At 45.8% G+C, this 24638-nt stretch overlaps 1 protein-coding gene across 1 annotated transcript in view; it reads right to left on the reverse strand.

Moving 5' to 3' along the window:
• Window positions 1-2072: 2072 nt before the first annotated feature.
• Window positions 2073-24638, reverse strand: part of GLRX3 (glutaredoxin 3) — a 36017-nt gene continuing 13451 nt past the window's right edge. Inside the window, exons 4-11 of the mRNA XM_066601195.1 lie at window positions 20728-20929; window positions 14094-14266; window positions 13949-14010; window positions 11804-11861; window positions 8848-8900; window positions 5793-5832; window positions 4362-4454; window positions 2073-2353 (exon numbers count right to left, since the gene is read on the reverse strand). Coding sequence (XP_066457292.1) covers window positions 2303-2353; window positions 4362-4454; window positions 5793-5832; window positions 8848-8900; window positions 11804-11861; window positions 13949-14010; window positions 14094-14266; window positions 20728-20929 — 732 coding nt within the window. The 3' untranslated portion in view covers window positions 2073-2302. The remainder of the gene's footprint in view (window positions 2354-4361; window positions 4455-5792; window positions 5833-8847; window positions 8901-11803; window positions 11862-13948; window positions 14011-14093; window positions 14267-20727; window positions 20930-24638) is intronic.

A 24638-nucleotide genomic window follows, 5' to 3' on the forward strand; every position in this document is an offset into this window, starting at 1 on the left:
CTTTCCAATCCAATTTGTATCCTGGTTTTCCTAGGGGACTTACTCTTTTTCTGCTGTTATACAAGGGCGCTATATGCTGGCTAAAGCCAGTACTGCATGAGGTAACACATTGGATAGGCTCCGACAGCAGAGAGGCTGGCAATATACAGTAAGAGAACCCCGGTGGACGTCTTCCAACATCAAAGCTGTACAGCCTTAAATCATGTCTTTAGACGTCAGACAGTGGATTGGAAAGGGTTAACACATTCTCAGCAGCACATTATTGTCTAGACTCTAAATATTATTTTGATTTTTGCTGGTACTTTTGATAGGACAGTGTATTACCAGCTTCATTCTTCTTCACTCACACTTCTCACATCCCACTTATCCCTCCGTTGCTATCCACAGCTCCTGCCTGCCAGAGAGGCACTTTGTGCGACATCAGTTATAAAAATGGACACATTTGCTCTCTTTTGGTTGAGAACATCTCTCAGAGCAAACAATGAGATGTGTTTAGATGTCAGTTTTCCTTTGATAGTCGGAGTCCACTTTGTTTCACTCCATTCATTTAAGTGAAATTTCTAACCTTGCAGGAACAAGGTAGCAAATGGCCCGATGTCATTCTCCAAGAAGCGCTGCTCCTGCCTAGAGCTGAAGACAAGTGATCTGTTCTCAGACAAAGTGTAATAGTTTGGGTTTCTTTAATTTAATGCACCATTGTGCACCAAAAATGTATCAAGATTTTGGCACATAATAAGGCCACAAAACAAAACCAACTAATACGGAGTTTCCCCAAAAATAAGACCCTGTCTTATTAATTTTTTGCCCCAAAAGAGTCAGTGTGTCTTATTTTTAAGGCATGTCATATTATACTTACCTAGCAGGCTCGGTCCATGTCCCTGAGCCACGGCATTGATTGGCCAATTCATAAATCCCACCTCCACAACGTGATGGCTGTGATTGGTTCTCGAGCTCCACTCAGCCAATCAATGCAGCGCTGGAAGAACAAATCACAGCCATCACATTGGTTCACTGAGCGCTGCTCAGCCAATTAGAGCCATCGCTTCCTAGAGGTAGAATTTATGAATCCCATAACCAGGAAGCGATCTTCTGTGGGCGGCCAAGAACTGCAGGAAGCATGCTGGAGTTCCAGAGAGCAGTGGGAGTGATGTGGACTGAGCCTGCTTAGTAATGTATTGTTTTTTGAGGGTTTTTCTTACGTAATGCAGATAGGGCTTATTTTTGGGGAAAAGAGGGTACATGGCATAAACAGACTAGAAGTTCCAGACTTATCATCCAGGACAGGATTAGTAAATCTGCTCCACTGTCTTTCACTTCGGTCATATATGGCCATATATTCCATCCCCGGTAGAACAGCTTATTTCTTGACATACAGATTTAGTGGCAAGAAAAGTATTCATCTCACCATTTAGAGAATGGCAAGACGTGGCAGATATCTTGTGATGTGGATTTTGCCGTGGATCTGAAGCCCATGTTTGTATGTAGATTTACATGTTTGCCCTGCAGAGGATGAATTTACAGTGAAAATTCATCACAGAGTTGGGAGGGCAACAGAACTCTATGGAAGCGCGCAGGCACAGCGGTCTGAAAAAGGTCAGATTTTCAGGGCTCATTCACAGGAGCGGATCATAATACGCTCAAAAAACCATAGCGCAAGGAATTACGTATCCCCGCGTTTTGAATCGTTTTCCTGCAAATGATCACGTATGTGTTTTTGGGTGCGCAGGCCTGCGTACACACAGTACATTTTATGTAGGCATTGCATATCATATGCGCCCATAGAGATCAATAGAGCTGTTACGCACGCAATACACTCTAAAATACAGCACGCTGCGATTTTTCTTACGCACGTTATATATGCAATAAATATATGCAAGTGCGAGTGGAACAGCGAAAACCATAACTTTAAAAATGCTATGTGTACGCCCCCTGGAGTCATCAAGGGAGGATCCAACACAGCGCCCTCTACTGGCTAGAAAGTAGAGCTGGTGTCTCAATAGGCACAAGGCAGCACTACATTCCCCTGGTACGAATGACCCTTATTATTAACCCCAACGTAAAGGAGAGCTGAATCGATTGTAACAAGTTTATTAAATTAAAACACTTGTGTCGATTTGTCCTGGAAGCAGATTTCACATAATGTGAGGACCTTGTCCTCTCCAATTCCCTATATACTGTATCCCGTACAGACTGTGACCTCTGAAGGAATCATTACAGAATAATGGCTGCCGAGATGCAAGACGTCGAGGCCGAAGACCCAGAACGGAGCAATTCATCAAGTAGTCCATGGCATCGGCAAGCATTAATGTCCAGACTTCAGCACGGAAGCCAATTCACCACTTTCTTTTAACTCCTGTATGAAGGAAACATGGAAGCAAATTATGATGTAACGAAAGGAAAGCAACACCATCCTATATCATCTGTATGCGGGACATAGTAGTGCTTCCCGCACACATAGGACTGGGGAGGACTAAATGTGCTGAAAACTTCACATCCCAACAGAACAATGCAAAAAGGAAGCTGCATTTCCAGAACTGCGGGACTAAAATGCAGCTCTGAAGTCTAGATTCAACAGGCTATGTATGGAATCTGCAATACAAAAGGGGCTCAACTTGTACAGACTGAGCACAAGCTGCAGCCCTCAAAGTTTCTTCTAGGACTATGAAAAACATAGAAGCTTAACCCTTTCCAATCCACTGTCTGACGTCTTCCTACATTCTGATTGAAGCTTGTACAGCCTCAATGTCAGAAGACGTCCGACAGGGTATTCTTACCGTCTATTGCCAGCCACTCTGCTGTTGGAGGCTCTCTGGTGCACGTACACTGGCTTTAGCCTGCAGATGGTACCGTTGTGTAACAGCAAAAAGAGAAAGCCTTTTAGGAAACGCTGAATCCAAAATTGGATTGGAAAGGGTTAAAACAGAGTAAAATAATGGGTAAAGAAAAAGTATATTCACCTGTTTCAGGGACTCCCGGTCCAACACTGCAGCCAAGCCCCCCATTCCCCCCCACCCCACCCCCCGCCACTTGGAGCCCAGAAGCTGTCAGGCAGTCACATGCCACTCATTGTAAACATGACAACTCAGCCAATCACAGGCTTCAGCGGCGATTTTTTTTCCCACGGCCACTGAAGCACGCAATTGGCTGAGCAGTCACATGTACGAAGTATGGCAATTTATTATACAGTCCATGAAAACCCTTTTAATATACTTTAGGGCTGCACTCAAAATTCTGCAGTTTTAGGGCCGAAATCCTGCAGCATCAAGGTTTGCATGAACTGCATAAGGGTACGTTCACATGTACCTGATTGAATGCAAATTTTGGTGCGGCTCTGCGGCGCATTTCACCCTCTCAATTGAATTCCAAATAAAGTGGTGAAATCTGTTGCAGGTCGGCACCAAAACACACAACCAAATCTGCAGCAAATCCGTGATGTGTGAATGCAACCTAAAGGTAAATGTTATCCTCGACCTTTAACCTCTTCCAGGTCTGTAAGTTTTACTACACTGGAAAGTTGTTGTTGTTTCCATACAATGCCATAAATGTACAATGTGGGCGCAGGAGTTTTGCAGTATACTATTAAAGCAATCAAAGCATTGCAGAATCAAGTCCCATCATGGGACTAAAACAGAAAAAAACCCTCTAAACCTGATGTGTATTCAATAAAGAGACTCAGTTGCCTACTTTTAGCCCTATGAGCTAAGCTAATGGGCTAAAAGTAGGCGACCCGCTGAGTCCAGGGGTGTAATTTTATAATGGGCGGACTACTAAGCAGCACCGCTCAATGCACTAAGTGGTGGCTTCCAGCACGGACGCCAGGGAAATGATGGAGAAGGTAGGTTTAACACTTCCATTCCCCGACTCAGCTTAAACTTATGGGCTAAAGGTATGTGACAAAGCCTCTTTAGGCAAAAAATTATGATCATGTTCAATATAGTGCATGATAGATGTAGAAAGAAAAAACAAAATTGATTAATCCTTAAACATACAACTTAGTCGGGGCCCTCAAGGGGTTAAAGGGCAATACAGAGACAAACGAGGCCGAGGCATGAACATCATACCACCGCTTTGGCGGCTGGACCACCATTGTGATAGGAATGACTGATGATTGGAGGGTTCTCTCAGGATTGGGAAACAGTTTCCACAGTTTGCCATGTGGTAAAAGGTCGGGAGTCGCTGCTTCAAAGGGGCATTCCGGTTACTAAATGTTTTTTCAAAGTTTTCACACATCCACTGAAGGGAAAAAGAAAGTAAGGAGGACAAGGAAACAGGACCCCTGAAAACTTGAAAAAACATTTAGTAACTGGGAGTAGCGGTTTAACCCTTTCCGATCCAACGAATATACAGCAGTCCTAGGCTACCTTAACAATGTCCAAGCCTCCAATAAGTTCTCCTTTGACATACAGCTGTGGGTAAGTGGGCCAATTAGAGTAGCTTTTTAATCCTTGTCGAACCTTAAAGACAACAAATAATAGAACCAATCAGAGAGAAATATAATATAACAAACATGCAGAAGCAGGAATATCTCACACAGGATGGGAGAATAGTTAGCGGTGCGCACGTGTGACCACCGCTCCCTTCGCTTCTAGAGATTAATGCACTCTGCAATCTCCGCTCAGCCCATAAAAGTCAATGGAGCGGTGGTCACCACTGTTCCATTCGCATGGGGAACTCAGGATGCGCAGATCTCCAGATTAGGGTGGGGGTCCCACCTGCTCCAGAGTCCCCAGCGATCAGACCTATAACCTAGGGATGGGGAATAGTGGTCATTACTGGGAAACACCTTTAAAAATCTGACACAAATCTGACACAAATCTGACCAACCACATTTACCAGAGGATTCCCCGTTCATCCGTATTGGTTGTAATTTAAGTTTCCTAGAAACAGAAGTATTTTATAGTCCATAAATGTAATAAATCTGGACATGGCCCACTGAAAACCTAGGCTTCTAAGTGACTTATTGACACTACCAGCTGCATGAGGTTTAATGAGCAGCAGTCACCTCTCCTGGCAGGTCTGTTTTAGTACATACTTGTGTTCCCTATAAAATAATGTTTCAGCATTTGTCATCCCTCTACTATTCCTCCTGGAAATGTATTACTAAATGTGACAGTTGGGTGTTAGCATTACTTTTGCCAATCACACGACACCACAGTGTCAGCGCTGCTTTGAAAATGTAGGAGCAAGCTCCATTGGCCGGAGGGATGGTGACCCCCAGTGGCCAATTTGGTTTTTGTTTTTTTACACATTACTAGGAGAGATAAGAGGAACTGCACAATACAAAGTTTCAGGAAAAGATGCTCCGAAATTTTTATTTTTGTACCCTACTAAAAGCAGTCAAGTCAGAAGCGCTTTAGTTATATAGCTAGTAATTTTTAATTGACTTTTGAAAAGTTCAGTTTGGCCGGTTCGCCACATTTTGGCAAAACGTCGGTCCAAATTAGTTTGGAACTTCACCCAATATTCCTAAAACTGGTGAAAAGTAAAAGCAACAAAAGGAAGAGGGAAAAAAAGACAAGAGGAAAGGAAGAGGGAGAAAAAAAAGGAGAATTTCCAGTTTTTTTCTTCCTCCTTTTCTTGCGGGTTCGACCAAGATGAACGACTGAGGTGCGGGTTCGCCCTACATCGCATTTTTGTACAGTTCGACCTGAAATAGGGTTCAACTGTTTTGGTTCGCTCAATGTTACTTACAGCAAAAAAGATGAACCATTAGATCATCAGTTTATCACAGGAGAGCGTCAGACCAAGATATGGGCACCTACTCACTCATATATACATCATTCAGTTCTTACCTCCTCATCCTCCAATATGTCGAAGGTTTCATAATCCACACTGAAAGATAGGAGAGGGGAAAACATCATTACCAAATGAAAAACTACATGTTGCTACGTATGTTACTGCCTGTAGGGGGCAGCGGCTGACCAGTACTCTTCTAGCAGACCGTCTGCCCCTAGAAGAGATCCCCAACTCTGAGAATTTCTCGAAGCATTATTTGGTGTCCCTTTGTTATAAAGCCACTAGAATATGCGATCACTTCATGATTGCTGGGGATGTGACTTCTAGGACCCCCACCGATCCTGAGAATGAAGGGGCCACAGGGCTGATACAAAACTGCCTTCACTTCACTGTTTTTCCCTACACATCTGCGCCCTCGCTACCCTCTATATGAGGTGCATTCAAGTTTGACGGTCTCCTAATTTTTTTCTTGGGAACACATGCAGATGGAAACATGGGACACGGGCATTCTTCGTGGATGAGCGAGACAGATGGCAGCATCATCCAGAACCCGGCGGCTGGAGATAGAGGGGTTTTAAATACTGCGTGAAGACACGAAGATGCACAAAGCGCACATGTTCTTCCATCGAGACGACGCGCCTGCTTATCGGTGGTCCTTATTTAAAGGGGTTGTCCCGCGAAAGCAAGTGGGGTTATACACTTCTGTATGGCCATATTAATGCACTTTGTAATGTACATTGTGCATTAATTATGAGCCATACAGAAGTTATTCACTTACCTGTTCCGTTGCTAGCGTCCTCGTCTCCATGGTGCCGTCTAATTTCAGCGTCTAATCGCCCGATTAGACGCGCTTGCGCAGTCCGGTCTTCTCCCTGGTGAATGGGGCCGCTCGTGCCGGAGAGCTGGTCCTCGTAGCTCCGCCCCGTCACGTGTGCCGATTCCAGCCAATCAGGAGGCTGGAATTGGCAATGGACCGCACAGAGCCCACGGTGCACCATGGGAGAAGACCCGCGGTGCATCGTGGGTGAAGATCCCGGCGGCCATCTTGCTAAGGTAAGGAAGAAGTCGCCGCAGCGCGGGGATTCGGGTAAGTACTAAACGTTTTGTTTTTTTTAACACATGCATCGGGTTTGTCTCGCGCCGAACGGGGGGCCTATTGAAAAAAAAAAAAACCCCGTTTCGGCGCGGGACAACCCCTTTAAGGGTTTCTTCATGAGAACAACTTTGAAGAGGTTCCTAATACTCCCTACTCATCTAAGCTTGCACCTAGAGATTTTTGGCTTTTAGCTACAATAAAGGACGCTCTCTGAGGTCGCACATTTTTACAGGGGGCAAAACAGACCCCCTAGAGAAGTGTTTGCAGCGGCCATGCAATCATGGCATCAACCTGGTTAAAAGTGTGTATATCCAGAAGGATTTTAGGTCGAGAAGCGAGAATACTTCCTGGGGTTAGTAGTTTTTAAGGGGAAAAAACTAGGAGACCGTAGAACCTGAATGAACTTCATACAGAGACCTACAGTATGACCCTACTTAAGTAATGGGGGTCGCTGGGGCATCACTTTGCAAGGGAAATGTAGTGTAAAATGCATCATTACACCATCACTGCATCCCCTTCATTCTGAAGATCAGTGGGGTCCCGGAGGTCAGACCCGCAAGGGATGGCATATCACAGCAATAGGCCTTCATTTTATAAGATGGGAATAGCCTTTAAGAAGTGAATTGTCTAAAAAGGTATCAACCCCTATAGCTTCCATTTTGTTACATTCATACGAGAACAACAGTTACCCTATGACAGACCCTCCAACGTCCAAAAATTATCATTTATACGCAAGAACACCGAGTCTAATTTTTAAAGAAACAGCGCCAATCTTCTCCATGGGCTGTGTCTGGTATTGCATCTTGTCCCCATACAATTGAATGAGTGTTTTGTTTTTTTTTTAACTTAGAGGGGTTAACTTACTGAGAGCGCAGTGCTCACCACTGAAATCCTCACCGATCTTGAAAACCGGGGGTCCCGTGTCCCCCTTCTCTCAATACTACAGGGATGCTTCTCCCACTCATAGGGACGTCGCTTTGAATGGAGTGCTGGCGGTACATGTGCGTTTGATGCTCCATTCATTCCAGTGGGGGTGACTGAAACACGTGAGCGCTTGTCACTCATTTATCTCTTCAGTCCCTTTAAAAATGAATGGAGAGCAAGTACGCTTGCTCGACCAGCGCTCTATTCAGTTTCACTGCAGGGGATGCAGTATGGACACAGTGAAGGCGACAGGGTACATAGGAACCCGGCTCTTTGGATCAGTGAGGGGTCTCAAGGTGAGACCCCCCCCCATCAGCAAATTATCCCCTATCCTTCTGGTGCAACACCTTTAAAAGGGTATTTCCATATCAGGGGAATATAAATCTGTAGGTTGTGGCCACCGGTGGCAGGATAGCGGAAACAGACGACTGACCATTCTAAGCATAGAAGAGCACAGAAGTTATAGAAATACAGAATGGCCAGTTTGATTGTTTCTCTAAAACTGGGCCACCTCAGGCAGTAGAGTCGAGCCAAAGCAAGGTGGGGGTCCCAGAGGTGTGCACACATCTATCAGAGATTTATGGAATATCCTGTACACTGACGTAACTATAAGGGATACACGGGATGCAGTTGCACCCGGGCCCAGGAGCCTTAGGGGGCCCATAAGGCCTCTCTTCTCCATATAGGGAGCCCAGAACTATGAATAAAGCATTATAGTTGGGGGCCCGTTACAGGTTTTGCATCAGGGCCCAGGAGCTTCAAGTTACGTCTCGGATCCTGTAGATGTGCCATAAACACCCAAGATGATAATACCCCTTTAATGGAGGAGCAGGGAGGGAATCACTAGTCGATTGGAGCGGTCACCCAGCAATTCTCCTCTAATACTTTCCCATGCAACAGAAATCAAACGGACGACGTGGAATAAATTGTAAGCGAGCACCTACAGAGAAAAATAACTCCACAGAACAGAGATGACGTTTCTTCAATAATCGAGGCTGAACATTAGTAATTACAACTGGCAAAGCAAACAAAGCCTCTCAATTACATCCCGCGAGCTGCAGGCAGCCAGGAGGTCGGTGCAGACAACGTACCCGGCGTTGTTCAGGATCTCTAGAATCTGTCTGCTAAATCCACACTTCGCCATCTGGAACATAAAGAGAATAAACGTTAGCAATTTCTTTTTAACCAGGATAAAAAAAACATTTACATGTACGCCGAGGGGCCGCACTATCACCCCGTCCGCCGAGGGGCCGCACTATCACCCCGTCCGCCGAGGGGCCGCACTATCACCCCGTCCGCCGAGGGGCCGCACTATCACCCCGTCCGCCGAGGGGCCGCTATATTAGAGCCCCGGCCCTTTCACGATTGGAGCTTCCCTGTATGGAAACTAGCCCCGTGTCCCCGGAGTGCAGCTAAAATCATGAGACATGTTTTCCGTGGATCAGTTTCAGTGTGAATCCACATCAGACTGGAAAAATCTACTGATCTGAGCGACTTCCAATGTGGCCAGGTCAACGGTGCTAGACTAGCTGGGGCCGGGGCTTCATACACTGCCAACCTTTTTGGTGTGGAGAGTAAACTGAGAATGATGTAATGAAGGATAAAAATCCAAAACGAAAAAGGATCCTGTGGATGGAAACAACTCATTGACAACAGGGGTCAGAGGAGGATGTCAAGAATCGTTCTGATGAACAGGCGCTGCACAGTTAAGGAAATTGCAGCTCCATACAACACTGGTGCTCTAAGTAATGTGTGCGAATGCACAACTTGTCGTTACTAAGCACGGATGGGATACAACAGCAGACGACCAGTTTTGGCGCCATTACTGTCTCAGAGAAATAGAAAGGCGAGACTTCAGGGGGGCAAAAGAGCACAAAAACTGTATCACTGCATCTCCTGGTCACATGGATCCAGATTTCTGTTCTACAGTGCTGATGAGAGGGGCAGAATTTGGCACAGGCAGCATGGCTCAATGCACTTGTGATGTCAGCTATTCAGAGTATGCCAGTACCTCCAGCTAATTTGTAGTAACTGCAAGAAGCTTCCTGTCCACATGGGCCAATGTTCTTGCGGAACAATTTCAACAACTAATGGGATCTATGTAACGATGAATTGCTAAAGTTACTAGATGGGTGTCCCTAACCAGCTGGCCATTTAGTGTAGAATAAAGATACATATGCCCACATTACAAACGGATTGTAAAAACAAAACGAAAACAATCCCTCCCCTAGAAGTTACTTTGTGTGATTGTAACATTGATATGTGTGATTACAAGATCAGAGCAACAGGATCATTTCTTGTGGAGAACTGAGCCCTTGTAGGGAGGCTCTAGTACCCTGTTGTATCCAAGCTAGAGGTGGTACCAGATGTGATACAGGTGGGCATGGAGGCTCTAGTACCCTGTTGTACCGCATGTAGCTTGGATACAAGATGTGGTACGGGCAGGCATGGAGGATCTAGTACCCTATTGTACCACCTCTAGCTTGTATACAAGATGTGATACGGGCAGGCATGGAGGATCTAGTACCCTATTGTACCACCTCTAGCTTGTATACAAGATGTGATACAGGCGGGCATGGAGGCTCTAGTACCCTGTTGTACCGCATGTAGCTTGGATACAAGATGTGATACAGGTGGGCATGGAAACTTGTTGTATCGCCTCTAGTTTGGATACATGATGTGACACGGGTGGGCATGGAGGCTCTAGTACCCTGTTGGGTCGCCTCTAGCTTGGATGTAAGATGTGATACGGGCAGGCAAGCAGGCATACAGTTTCTGTATGGTTTTCTGTGGCACCTCAGCCCACATTTACTGTAACTGAGCCTCTAGATTGACAGTCTACGAGTTTGCACGAAGTTGGCGTCCCAGATGGTCCCATACATGTTCTAGTGGCAATAAATTTGTTGTGAGTGTTGTGGGGGCTCCTGTGACCCTCTTGTGTGTGCGGCCAAGCATTATCCTGCTGAAAGCCGCCATGAGAGGAACACATGTGGCTGCAGGATGTCCTGAACATATTGCTGAGCTGTCATTGTCCCCCGTACCACTACTAGGGGTTACCGCTTGTCATCTGTGATGGTCCCCAGACCATCACACTAGCAGGGGGCGGTGTTCCGCTCCACAGCAAAGGGTCTCCATACATGAACATGGCTGTCGTCAGCGCCCAAACTAAACCTGGATTCATCAATAAAGACAACCCGGTTCCACTCCGTACCAGTCCAATTTTCATCTTAATGGGCGCCGTGAGACCAAATGTCTTCAGCCAAGCCCCTGGAAATGATTCTGACAGACACAGGAGTGTAACGATGGCGCCCCCTGTCTCTAGATGGTGGACAATGAAACATTTGAAGCCGCTGGTGTTTGTCGGACGCTCCTCTCTAACTGGTGGTCTGTCGGGGGGGTCCTGAGCCCGGTCACCTTGTGTACTCACACATCCACTGGTCCCAACACCCCCTAACAGTCTGGTCAGACGCTCCTGTCTACTGGTGGTCTGTCAGGGATGTCCTGAGCCCGGTCACCTTGTGTGCCCCCAACACCTCCTAACAGTCTGGTCAGACGCTCCTCTCTACTGGTGTTCTGTAGGGGGTGACCTGAGCCCAGTCGCCTTGTGTGCCCTCACACATCCACTGGTCCCAACACCTCCTAACAGTCTGGTCAGAACGGCCCAGTGGGGCACAATTCATGGATACGACCATCCAGCTTCTCACATCCCAATGCGCCCCTCTCAGACTTTAGTAACGGGGTGAAATCTCTTCTGTGTCGTAGAGGCGTCTAGTGGCCAACAACCTCTACACAAGTGGAAGAAGAGGTCAACTACACACAAGGAGCCTCCGAGAGCCTCTTATAAGCCAAGGGGTGAACCACTTATAGGGCCTCCGGTGGCAAGACCGTTCATCTAAATCACCACAACTCTCATCATTTGCATATCTGTCTGAGATGGAACTGCATGCCCAGTTTTGCAGCAAAATGACAACTTCTTGTAGGGGCGCGATTGTTTTTTTTGGCAAAGAGTGTGCATACACATATATTACATACACCTCTATATCATACCTGTTTATTCCCCTTCATGAACAGGATGACTGAAGCTTTATTAATGAGCGCCTTAAGTCTGAAAAACAAATCCACATAACTGGTTACCAGGGAACAGCTGACCGACGACAGCACTGACAGGCCAGGGCACCGCAGCCTTCGGTCCGGCTTCCAATGTCAGTGATTGCAACTTGAAGACTGAATTGAAAGCGGTTAATATAATTACAGTATGTTCACACGTCGCTGATTTGCTGCAGATTTTGTAGCGGATCTGCAGCAGATTTCACCATTTCAATTGAATTCAAATTGAAGGGGTGAAATATGCTGCAGATCTGCACTAAAATCTGCAGCAAAACAGTGATGCGTGAACAAACCCTTACAGGGGTTTTCAAGGACCCCACAAATCGAAGAAAAACCATTGTAATAAGTGCAACATAACTCACCTGTTCACTCCACCTCCGGTTCTTGTACTGCCCACCGATGCATTTTGACACTGCAGTGATGTCACTAAGTACCCATGTGAGGTACTTGACCTTAGTAAAGCATTTGACAAAGTATCTCATACTATATTTATTGAAAAAATGACCAAATATGGGATTGACAAGGCAACTGTTAGGTAGATTCACCGCTGGCTGAGTGATCGTACTCAGAGTGGTCATAAATGGCTGCACATCCAATTGGAAGAATGTATCAAGTGGGGTACCACAAGGCTCTGTCCTAGGCCCAGTGTTGTTCAACATTTTTATAAATGATCTGGAGGAAGGAATTGAGGGGAAACTGATCAAATTTGCCGACAACACAAAGCTAGGAGGGATAGCTAACACTAGGGAAGAGAGAGAGTATTCAAAAAGATCTAGAAGAGCTTGAACAGTGGGCAGCGACTAACAGAATGGTATTTAACAGGGAGAAATGCAAAGTCCTACATCTGGCAAGAAAAATGGAAAGAGAATACAGAATGGGACAAATTGGGCTAAGCAGCAGCACATGTGAAAAAGACTTGTGTATTCTAATAGATCATAGACTGAACATGAGTCAACAATGTGATGCAGCAGCCAAAAAGGCAAACATAATTCTGGATGTATTAAGAGAAGCATAGAGTCTAGATCACGTGAGGTCATTATCCCCCTCTACTCTTCCTTAGTCAGACCGCATCTGGAATACTGTGTCCAGTTCTTGCTCCAGACAAACTGGAGCAAGTTCAGAGAAGAGTTACCAAGATGGTGAGCAGTCTGCAATTCATGTCCTATGAGGAATGGTTAAAGGATCTGGGAATGTTTGCAAAAAAGAAGGCTGAGAGAAGACTTAATAGATGTCTACAAATATCTGAAGGGCTGTCACAGGGCAGAGGGATCAGCCCTATTCTCATTTGTACAAGGAAAGACTAGAAGCAATGGGATGAAACTGAAAGGGAGGAAGCACAGATTAGATATTAGAAAAAAAACTTTCTGATAGTGAGGGTGATCAATGAGTGGAACAGGTTACCACGGGAGGTGGTGAGTTCTCCTTCAATGGAAGCCTTCAAAGAAAAGCTGGACAAATATCTGACTGGGATGATTTAGTGAATCCTGCACTGAGCAGGGGGTTGGACCCGATGACTCTGGAGGTCCCTTCCAACTCTACCATTCTAAGATTCTTTGAGTACTGCAGCCAGTTGCTGGCCCCAGCAGTCATGTGGTTACATTATGGCCTCACCACTGCAGCGGCAAAAAAGAAAGACTGATGGGGTGCGACCCAGGAAAGAACGGTGAGTTATGCTGCTGCTATTGTTTCATAACATTCCATGACTTTTAGTAAATTAATGGGGGTCTCGGAAAACCCTTTTAAACACTAGAAGGGAAACAGTTGTGGCTGCTACTATGTCTCTAAGCAACTGACATCAAAGCCAACGTCAGACAAGCAGCAGCCGATCCAGCATAGAAGGTTTGGCTGCCGTAAGGTACATTGTATTTGTCCTGGGGGCTTCATGTTTGGCATGTGGCTGTCATGGAGCCAAAGATACTTTGGCGGTAAATGCTACGGAGGATCAACATAGCTGAGAGAAGCCAACGTGCCTCTCTGGGCCAGATGGAAAAGACGGGACAGCGGCAAGTGACAGGATTTGTCGTATGTTCTCTCTCGGAGCTTTGTACGGTATTACACATACTACGCTGCAGATAAATAACCTACCGGTCTTCCAGGCTCTGGGCTTTGGGGCACATTGTTTCCAGCTCCCCTGATGCTTCCAGCTCCTAAAAAGGAAAATTCTAGTTAGACGCGGCCATTGCTTCCAAGCACTATAGTGGCACTCGGTGCCGGCGCCACGGCGGCTCACCTTGACAATGTCCAGTCCTCCAATCAGCTCACCGTTGATGTACAACTGGGGATAAGTGGGCCAGTTGGAGAAGGTTTTCAGTCCCTGCCGTACTACTTCATCGGACAGTATATCAAAGCTGCTAAATTGGAGTTTATGCTTGTTCAGGATATCCAGAATCTGCCTGCTAAACCCTGCAAGAAAGTAAATGCGGTCTATAAAACTGCACATTAGAGCACTGGGTCAGTTATTCTTGCTGCAGTCACCTTCACTTATATAAAAGGGCCACTTCTGTGATTTTGTATTCAGTCCTGATGTAGCTATCCCACCCCCGGTATATAAGAGGGCTAGCGCTATCTTGGTTAGTTGTTCCTATCTGAAAGACTCGGCCTCTTTTTCCTCAGATGGTCATGTGATCTCAGTTCTAACCAGCTCAGATCTACGTACTTGGGTTTATGCATTCTCAAATTAAGGCTGAACGAGCACACGAGCGAGAATCTCGCATCCGCTTTTGTGTGTTGTGCGAATGAATGACGGGCGAGAGCTGCCTGTGATTGGCTGAGCACCTCAGCCAATCACATTCAGCTCTTTCAGCACCACAATGCAGGGTACAGCAGGAGAAGACGTGGCTGTGCCCCCGCAGCTGAAGGGAGGAGAGTAATTTTTTTTTGTTTTTTTAAACCACGTTTACTTGATTTTCAGGGAAGGGCTTATATTTAAAGCCCTTCCCTGAAATCAATTGCCAGCAGCAGAATCCTCTACCGCAGCTGAAATGTGTGACAGCTGCGGTAGGGAATTGAACAATTCCTCTGCTGCATCTGTCAGAGATGTGGCAGATGTAGCAGCAGGGAATTCTTTTAACTAGCGGGAATGAAGGAAACATCTTCCACATGCGGCAGATGTGTTCACCATCCCCGCGGGGGGTCACGGCAGCGGCAGAGAGGTAAGTATTTTTTTTTTTACACTAAATTGTTTATTTTTCAGGGAAGGGCTTATATGTAAAGCTCTTCCCTGAAAAAGAATGCAGGGAGGCGGTAGACCATTGTTTTCAATGGAGCCGCCAGCAGCAGCCGCGGCTCCATTGAAAACAATGCACGGACCTGCATTCACGCCTTTTTGCACGTACATTGGTGCGCACTTATGTACGCGCAAAAACATGCTCGTGTGAAGCCACCGTTATAGAAATACAATTTAGGACCTATTGGGGAAAAAAACTAAAAATAAAAAAAAATAAATAAATAAATCACCTGGGAGATACAAGTCTGCGTTTTCCTGCATGTGAAGCCTTAGGACTCTTTCACATGGCTGAGAAAATCACGCGAGATTTGTGCGTTGTGAGAAGCCCGAATATGAACCTCATTCTTTGAATGGAGTCATACACATGAGATGCGGTGTGGGAAAAAAAAATCACGGCGTGTCCTATCTTTGGGAGTTCCTTCGCATTGCCCCGTCCCTTGATTTCAATGGAGCCAGCACAGCATCGCACGGCGTGCAAGGTGCTCACAAGTGCAATGTGAGGTTTGCCATTGAAAACAATGCGAAAAACACCCCGATCCTCCGCCAAGGCTTCCCCAAAGCGATGCGAGGCATCTAACACAAAAATGCCTCGTATCTGCAAGAACATTGCACGTTGGCGAGCGTGATTTTGAGCAGAGTTTCACGGCCCAATATCACATGCTCTCGTGTGAAATTAGCCTTAAAGAGGTTTTACCACAGTTGCAAGTTATACCCAATCCCCGCTTAGACCCCCACCGGTCCGCAATACGGAACTCCCAGGTCCCGTTTTGCCTGTTACTGTGGAGGTCACTTCTTTCCCTGCACTGACATCAGCATGAACAGGGCTGACGGAAACCCCACAGCTCGGGTATCCCTGTAGCTCCATTAAAAGTAAATAGTGCGCTAGTGCAACCATTGCTCCATTCAGTCCCCCCCCCCCATCCCCCACCCTCACTGCGGGCTGTAGTAATCCTGCAGTGAGAAAAATGGGGGATACGGAACCCCGTCCTCAGGATCAGCAGACCCCCACCGATCAGCAAGTTATCCCTTATGCTGCGTGTAGCAGATAACTTACAATTGTGGTACAACCCCTTATATATTCAACTGCTCCCTTGTCGTCTGTGGAACGGCTGAGGTGGTGGGTTTAGTTAAGGTGCAAATCTTTGTGTCCCGTGGCTGACCGCGCAGAGGGGAGAGGTCCCTGCTGCAGCCAGCCATCAAGGGACATGAGGAAGAGGAGGGAGAAAGTGTTGAGACTTATTCATATTCTGTCTATGTTCCTTTAAAAAACATGGCAGCTTCCTTCCAAAAACAGCGCAACTAAGATACAGAGATGATTATCCAGTGCAAATGATACCCCCTCCACCATCCCTTCCTAGAACAGAATGTTTTCCTAAAACTAATGATCACTTTAAATGGGGTGCCCATATACAGCACTATTGTGGCCCAGCCATATTTACTTCAATAGAGTCGAATTGCATTACCGGTCCAAGATCTGCCCCCGCATTTTGACAGCGAAATTCGCTTTAATTATTGCAATTATTGAATTCCAGTGTGAAAATGTGCGCCATTTCTCCAACACATAGAGCATGCTGAGGATTTCAAAATCCATGGCATGACTAATCCGCTGTGAGTGAAGGGGGCGTCTTATAACTCCATTCACTTACATTGTACCGCTGTGGAATTTAGGCTTCAAATCCACAGCAAATCTGCGATGTGTGAACCCTGTAGCAAGTTATTGGTCTATCACACGGCCAATAACCGAGTAGGATGATTCATTAGTCCAATCACGGACAGTGCCGTCGATCATATGACGGACCTTGTTCGTCTGGTAATCGCATTTTCATGTGGCACCAAAAAAACAAATCATCATTGTCAGTGGCTCGTCTCCTCTTGTAAATGTGAGCAGCACATCCCACAATGATGAACGGTCATATGAACAATCGTTCGTCCTTCATACAGGCTAAATCGGCCTTCATAAAAAGTCAGGTAGACAAGTAGCAATCTCACTAATCAGCATTTGTCATCGCTCTCCCATCTATTACAGCGACCCTCCGGTCCTGGATAAGGAAATAACTGCAACGCTTCTGTCTAAGACATTCCACATCTGTTTTCATTGGCTAGTGCCCACATGAGCGTCACTGGCCAATCATGTAGCGTCTTAGGCCGGCTGCACACAGCCGGAATTGGATTGCGGAATCCGCGATAGTCACCTGCGTGGACGATCCGCGGCATTCTGCATCCATTATCAAACATAGAACACTCAAATGTTCACTCAGCGATTGCGAAATCTACGGAAGCCGTCCGACCTGCGGCCCTTTCGCAACTGACATTGCGGAAAGGTCGCCAATTCCGGGTCATCGCCTAGCGATGGCGTAAGAAAAGAATTAACCCTTTCCAATCCACTGTCTGACCTCTGAAGACATTATGATTTAAGGCTGTATAGCTCCGATATTGGAAGACGTCCGTCAGGGTTCTCTTACTGTCTGTTACCAGCCTCTCTACTCTCAAAGCCTATCAAACGTGTCACCTCATGCAGTACTTATTTTATCCAGCAGATGGCACCATTTTATAATGGCAGAAAAAAAAGTAAGCCCCCTAGGAAAACCAGGATACAAATTGGACTGGAAAGGGTAAAAAAAAAAACAGCACCTTAGTTAATGCAGATATAGGGACCCGGCAGTCTCCTTTAAATATAAGAGGATTCGAAAAAGTTTTAGAACTTTTCATTATTAGTTTTCTGCCATCTAAAAAGCATTGATACAGCCGGTGGTATACGTTCATCCCGTCTATGTAGGACAGCGGCTCAGCTTTGGCGCGTACGTTACTACTGATGACGAGTCGATGATTTTGTTTCCCCACGTAACATAAATCAGGCATCTTCCATTACGAGGTCGCCTCCGTCTGCCCCGGCGCCGGCCGCCAATAGCCTCTGTGTGACCTCCATTTTTATACCCTTAGCTAAAATATGGCTTTTCCTTCCAGGGCCGAAGCGGCGCTGCCATGATCTGCATGCGGCGGAGGTGCATCATGTGCACAGCGTTATTTATTCTCTACTGCTACTCAAGTGTTAAGTTCATGTACAGCCCGGAGTAAAACACAGATCCTGAGATGTGTCATTCATGCGGGAGTTCATTAGTAAATAGCTGAAGGCCGATTGCTTTTGGTTATTCTGTTTCCAATACATTCAATCATTTTTACTGTACCGGGCCCCGGCACAAAGCTGTGTGCGAGCTCTAGGCGACGGCGGGAAGATTGATGGCCTGGATTTCGATTTTAAGGGTTAATGCAGCACAGTGTAAATGTTGTGCTGTGGGACAGAACGGCGGCGCAATTTTATTTTGCGCTGAAACTAAGAAAGATGAATAGCCACTCATTATACGCTCAGACAAATCTCAGCGTTTCCTCGGGTCTTGTGTTCGCACCTGATCTAAAATGTTCTGTATACATTATTTTCCTTCATATTGTTATCTTCACTTAATACTTAACGTAAACTTAACCCATTCACAACTGCATTGCGTAAATGGAGCCGCCACTATCGCGATCAGAGTTAGCTCACGTCGCGACAGTTAACTGTTTAGATGCTACGGTTAAAGTTGACTTTGCATCTAAAATGTTAGCGAGGGATGGAGGTGGGTGGGGGACCATAAGTGTGCTCCATTGACACCCCCCTCAACATTGGGGGATTTGGGGGTGCTGATGAGCTAGTATGGCAGCGCAGAGCCTACTGAAGGCTCCCGAGGCTTCCATGCATCAATGCCTAAAAAGCCCTGCTTGTGGCAGGACTTCATAGGCAACATTAAAAATTGCGATATACTGCAATACTGAAGTATTGCAGTATACAGTATAAGCAATTAAATTATTGCAAGTTTAGGTCCTCTATGGGTACTAAATAAAAGGTGTAAAGAAGATTTGAGAAAGTTTTCCAGTTACTGGACAAACCCTTTTCAATAGGATCTCCCTGTGTGAAAATAATGAACAGAGATATACTTACCCTCCTCAGCCGCAGTCCTGCTGATTCCTGTGACTAATAAGGGACAGAAGCATTTGCGCCCATTCTCCTGGTATTGGCTCTTACATACGGAGCACCATGATGCCAAGAGTCAAGAATGTGCTGCTGCAGCTTCTTATTGGCTGCAGCGGTCATGTGATTTCCTGTGACATCATCAGTCACAACAAAGCCCAGGACCGCAACAGGTTGCAACACTGAATCCCGGTGGTCACGGAGGGCTAAGTATACTTATGTTTATTAATTTTCACGCAGGGAATTCCTATTGAAGAGGGGTTGTCCAGTAACCGAACAAACCCTTTAAACTATTTTAAAAGTTTCAAAAAACACTTTTCCCATCAAAAAATCTAAACAATTAAAAAAATAAATAAATAAAAAAGCGCACGTATTTGGTATCATCATGTGAATGAAGGTCTGAATTATTAAGAAAAAAAAGGCAGAATTGCTCCCAAAAAGTTTGAATAATCCGTTGAATCCGGGGGGAAAACAACTCCATTTATTTCAGTTTTAATTTCATTTCTCTGCTCTGAAAATGAAGCAAAGAGACAGAATTATGACTGAAATGTAGTCTTTTGGTGAAAGTAGCCTTGAAAATTTGGAAGCTGTCACCATTAGGGACTCTGCTGGGTTTAGTTAGACAGCAGTGCAGTCACGTGACATGTCACCACCAAGACCATAACCAGCGTTCCTCTGAGTGCTGAGTATGCAGCCATTAGGAAGGAAGACACAGGAAGATACCCGTAAGAGAAGGCAGAAACTGTATCTCATAGCGCTGGAAACACACAGGAGTAAACTTATCAAATATTTTATGGCGGAAACTGGCGTACAGTTAGCAAATTTTGTCACAATTCATGTTGTGTGTCAGAATGTGCAACTTTTACTTTTTTGAAAAGTGCGATGAAAAGGAATGAGGCTTATTGGGGGGGGGGGGGGGGAGGGTGAGCATGGCCTTCCGCAGCCCCCGTCAGTGAGGATAATTTATGCCAGAAGCCGTCATAGACTTATAGAAGAAATCGACATCAGCTCACAGTTGGCATAGATTTCAGTTTAGGCGCCCACGGAGCCAGAGAATTGCCCAATGTGTTAATAGGCATTCGCCTCTCAATACATTAGGCACATCTCTGCTCCAGAACCCACTTTATTAAGACTAGCTTATGAAACGCTAGTCTTATAGGAATTTCTCCAGGACTAAACTACTGGTGACCTAGCCTCAGGATAAGTAATCCATAGTTGAGCCGTAGGTGTTAGCAGCTCAGGATCCTCGCCAATCAGCTGACTGAAGTGACAGTGGCACTCAGGTGAGCACAGATGTCTCTTCAGTCCATACCGGGCACAGGACCATACATTGTATAGTGGCTGTGTCTGGTATAGAAGCTTGATCCCATGGGACTGAAATGCTCTCAGGCCATGACGTCACAGGCTTGAGAAGCAGTTGTGGCCCCTCCGAGCAGTGGAGAGGCGAGGATCCAGAGAGGTGTATTGGTCTTCAACAATTTAGTCCTGCAAATTTGCCCAAAGGAGTTCTGTCTGTCATTACGTTGTTAATGCCATATTTCGTTAATATTTTCACCTGCAGCATCCTACAATTAGTCAGTAAAGGAGAAGAGGCGAGTTGATGAACATGCAATGCTGCACCATCCCTGGACATACCACATCTAGGCTCCTGAGGGGAACCTTTCATGAACAGCATACAGGGAGCCACGTTGATCAGCTTCTTCAGCCTCTCATTGAGGTCTTCCTTAGGAGCACTGTTGGAGGTAGCTGGAAAAGAGGCGTTGGAAGCATGGCGTTGGACTCGTTTGGTCAACTCAGGTGCGTGGGCTCCATCTAGTTTGTCAATCTTCTGAGAGTTCTGAGACAAAAAACAGTGAATGTGACAATAAGCCTGTGCATCAAATGTAGATCGTACGATGGGGAGCGTTACTCCTACAGGCTACATTGCTCATATTAACTTGGTAAGCATTTACTAAAGCACCTGTAGAATCCCTGCCTGGTGTATCGTGATCAATCGTCTAAACATTATCCTAAAATGCTGCACGTTACTGTGAAAAACACATGTTCTGTCAACATATAATAGCCCATCAATAAGACCGTCGCAAAAGCATTTCTTGTAAAAGGTGGCAAAAAGAAGAGACGCGCGTCTAAACGCATCATACAACACGCACCAATGTGATAAATGTGGCATAGAAGCGAATGGGGATTATGGAAACAGTGTAGCACGAGGAGACACTTCCGTTTCCGTAACTCTGGAGCTCACACTGCTATGCGGTTTCTGCAACGGCCATTAACTTCTCTGTGGATTTACTATAAAAAAGTCCAAGATGGGAATACTTCTGTATAGAACAGGTCCCCAAAAAATGAAGCAAAAAAGCCTTCAGTAAATAGAAGACCCCAAACAGTCTATAGAAACAAACATTCTTCATCTAGTTATGCTTTAGTTTGTTTATTTTTGCTTCTGGGAAAGCTGAATGACACGAATTGTGGTCATAATTACACCTACATTACCATCCAGCTTAGCCAGACACTTTTTTTAAAATTCAAATATTTTTTATTAGATTTTTTTCCTTTTTTTTGCGTCCCAAGACACTTTTAACCCTTTGCAATGCAATTTGTATCCTGGTTTTCCTAGGGGGCTTACTCTTTTTCTGCTGTTATACAACAGCGCTATCTGCTGGCTAAAGCCAGTACTGCATGAGGTGACACGTTGGATAGTCTCCGACAGCAGAGAGGCTGGCAATATACAGTAAGAGAACCCTGACGGACGTCTTCCAACATCGGAGCTGTACAGCCTGAAATCATAATGTCTGAAGACGTCAGACAGTGGATTGGAAAGGGTTAACAGACAATACAAAACACAAACAAAAAGTCCTCCAAGTGAACATATCCCATAATTCTCTCTTGTACTGTCTTAGCACATTGCTATAGAGTCCTCTGTTTTGGGCTTGTTGTGGTCAGTATTGCTCACTGTTAATTGGAATGCAAGGGTTAACACAGCAATCTCCCTCTCCCATCTCCCTGCTCTTCTCCCCCCCAGGACACAGTTATTCCATTAAGTACTTAAAACATTATTCTCTATGCAAGTCATTATCAAGTAGTCTGAAGGCATGCAGCCATTTGAGCCATATATTGTAAGATTTCTGTAACGTTTTCCTTTTGCAATAAATGCTTTTTTCACACATTAGAATTTGAGTGACCCTTTTTTTTGTAAGCTCGGCCAGATCAGGAGGGTCTCCTCCAGCCAGTGCTGTGCCATCAATTCTCTGGCCAAATATAATATTCTAGCCACTGCCAAGCTTTTCGTTTTCGTCTAGGGGTATATCTTAGCCAGACACCTTAACGGCAAACCTATACTTGCCCCTCCGCTGCAGCCGCGGCATCTGTTATGGTCACAGCCAGCGCTCTCGATCATTTACAGCAATTCAGCGAGTGACATCATTGAATGGCTGTCATTGGTTTATCGAGCTCCGGCTGTGATTGGCTTTTGCCCGATCCAATCACAGCGCTTAGTTACACAACGCTGATGGAGGGGGAATTCAAAGCCGAGCAGGGAGAATTCTCAAGTGGCTTGCCGCACCGCCAAGGACAGCATCACGCCAGGGACACAGACGCCGGCTGGGAGGCGAGTATTGCGTTTTTTACCTACTATATGCTCAAGTATAGCTAGGCTTATACTTGAGTCAATTAATTTTACCAGTTTTTTGTGGTAAAACTTATTGACTCGGCTTATACTCGAGTCGGCTAATCCTCGCATATATACGGTAAGTACTAGAGATGAGCAAGCACGCTCGGATACAGCAGTTACTCAAGCGAGCATCGCTCATCTCAAGTAACTGCTTACTGGTCTGAGCAAGCTCGGGGGGCGGGGGTGAGCGGTGGGCGGCAGTGGTGGGGAGAGAGAGAGAGATCTCTCTCTCCCCCCCCGCCGCTCACCTCCGCTGCCCCCCCCGAGCACGCTCGGACCAGTAAGCAGTTACTCGAGATGAGCAATGCTCGCTCGAGTAACTGCTGTATCCGAGCGTGCTCGCTCATCTCTAGTAAGTACTTTTTAATGTAGTATAGTACAGATAATCGCAAGGAATAAAGACAAGTTATTTTTACTGTAACGTAAGCCCCATAAAATCAAAACCCTGAGATTGACGGAGTTTTTTGTCAATTTCACTCCACTTAAAATATTTTTGAGGCGGGTTTCACACGGGGCGTAAATCCCGCAGAATGTCCGCAGTGGGACGCACAGAAAATCCGGCCATATTTCCCCAGCAGAAAGGCAGCTTCAAAACCTGCACCACTCAGTGTGGGTTTGAAGGGGTTGTCCACCTATATTCCACTGGGGCCATTTCTACCCATAGAGAGGAGAGAGCCAGCAGCAGAAATGGCGATACAATTGACATGCCGAGAATTTGAATTCCGCATTGGCATGTCAGTTTCAGCGCTGCTTGGATGCAACGGACTGTCCGCAGCGTGTGGAAGAGATGTTTGCAACTCCCATCCACTTTTGCAGCTTAGTCTTGGGCTTAAGATTGCAGGCAGAATTCCCTTGCAGAAAGTCTGCATGGAAATTCCACAGCAATTCCGCCCCATGTGAACCCGGCCTTAAATGTTTTACAATACATTACAAAGCACACTGAAAAAAGCAACTTGTGCCGCCAAAAAGAAGCCCTCATGTAGCTTTGTTGACGGAAAAGAACGTAAAAAATTATTTTTTTTAAAGTGGAGATAAAAAAATAAAAACAAAAAGGCTGCGCTCGGAAGGGGTTAAAGAGCTGAATAATCCACAAGAGGGTTTACCATAACAGGAGTAAATGTGAATATTTTCAGTATTCAGGAAAGGTTATAGACCGTTCTGGCCAGCAGAGGGGGATCTACACACACTAAACACATTGTTAGCTGAAGAAACTCTGACATCGGAAGCAGAGCCCCCTGCTGGTACAGAATGCGAAAATACAACAAAAAATGTGTACGTTTATAGCAAAATGTTATATAGATGCAAAAAGTGCGGACTGTCAATGAAAAAAGGGCTACAACTTGTAATTTATGAGCTGCCGCAATTCCGGTCGCTCCACCCGCCGAGAGCTCAAGTCTGTGCTGAATCCATAGACCTGTAGAGAGACGGTCCATAGACTGTCTGTATAGACTGTGCTCGCAGGTCCACACCTTCTTAAAGGGGTTTTGTCACCAGGTTCATGCATCCCAAACCAGCAGCATGAACCCGGGGAGGGGATGCACGTTACCCTGTGGAGGTTTCACTGGAAATGCTGCGGCGCTACAGAATAAAACGCACTTTGAAGTTAGACTCGGAGTCATGGAGGTGGCCATGCCAGCCTCAAAGTCTGCCAGCTCTCTCCCTGCCGGTCTTCAGACTGTGGGCAGAGAGAGGCTATGGGCTTACTAGTATGGCGTCTGAGGGATCTCCACTTTTGGACGGATGTGCACCAGAGACACCATACACAGATGAGAACAGAGGCCAACGTCATTGAGCACCTAGTTACCAAACAACAAGCTCCTGTCTGACAAGAAACCCTTCTTCAATGGATAAAATACCGAAATTTTGATTTAAAAAAAAA

Source organism: Eleutherodactylus coqui, chromosome 4 (assembly GCF_035609145.1).
Source record: "Eleutherodactylus coqui strain aEleCoq1 chromosome 4, aEleCoq1.hap1, whole genome shotgun sequence".
NCBI lineage: Eukaryota > Metazoa > Chordata > Amphibia > Anura > Eleutherodactylidae > Eleutherodactylus > Eleutherodactylus coqui.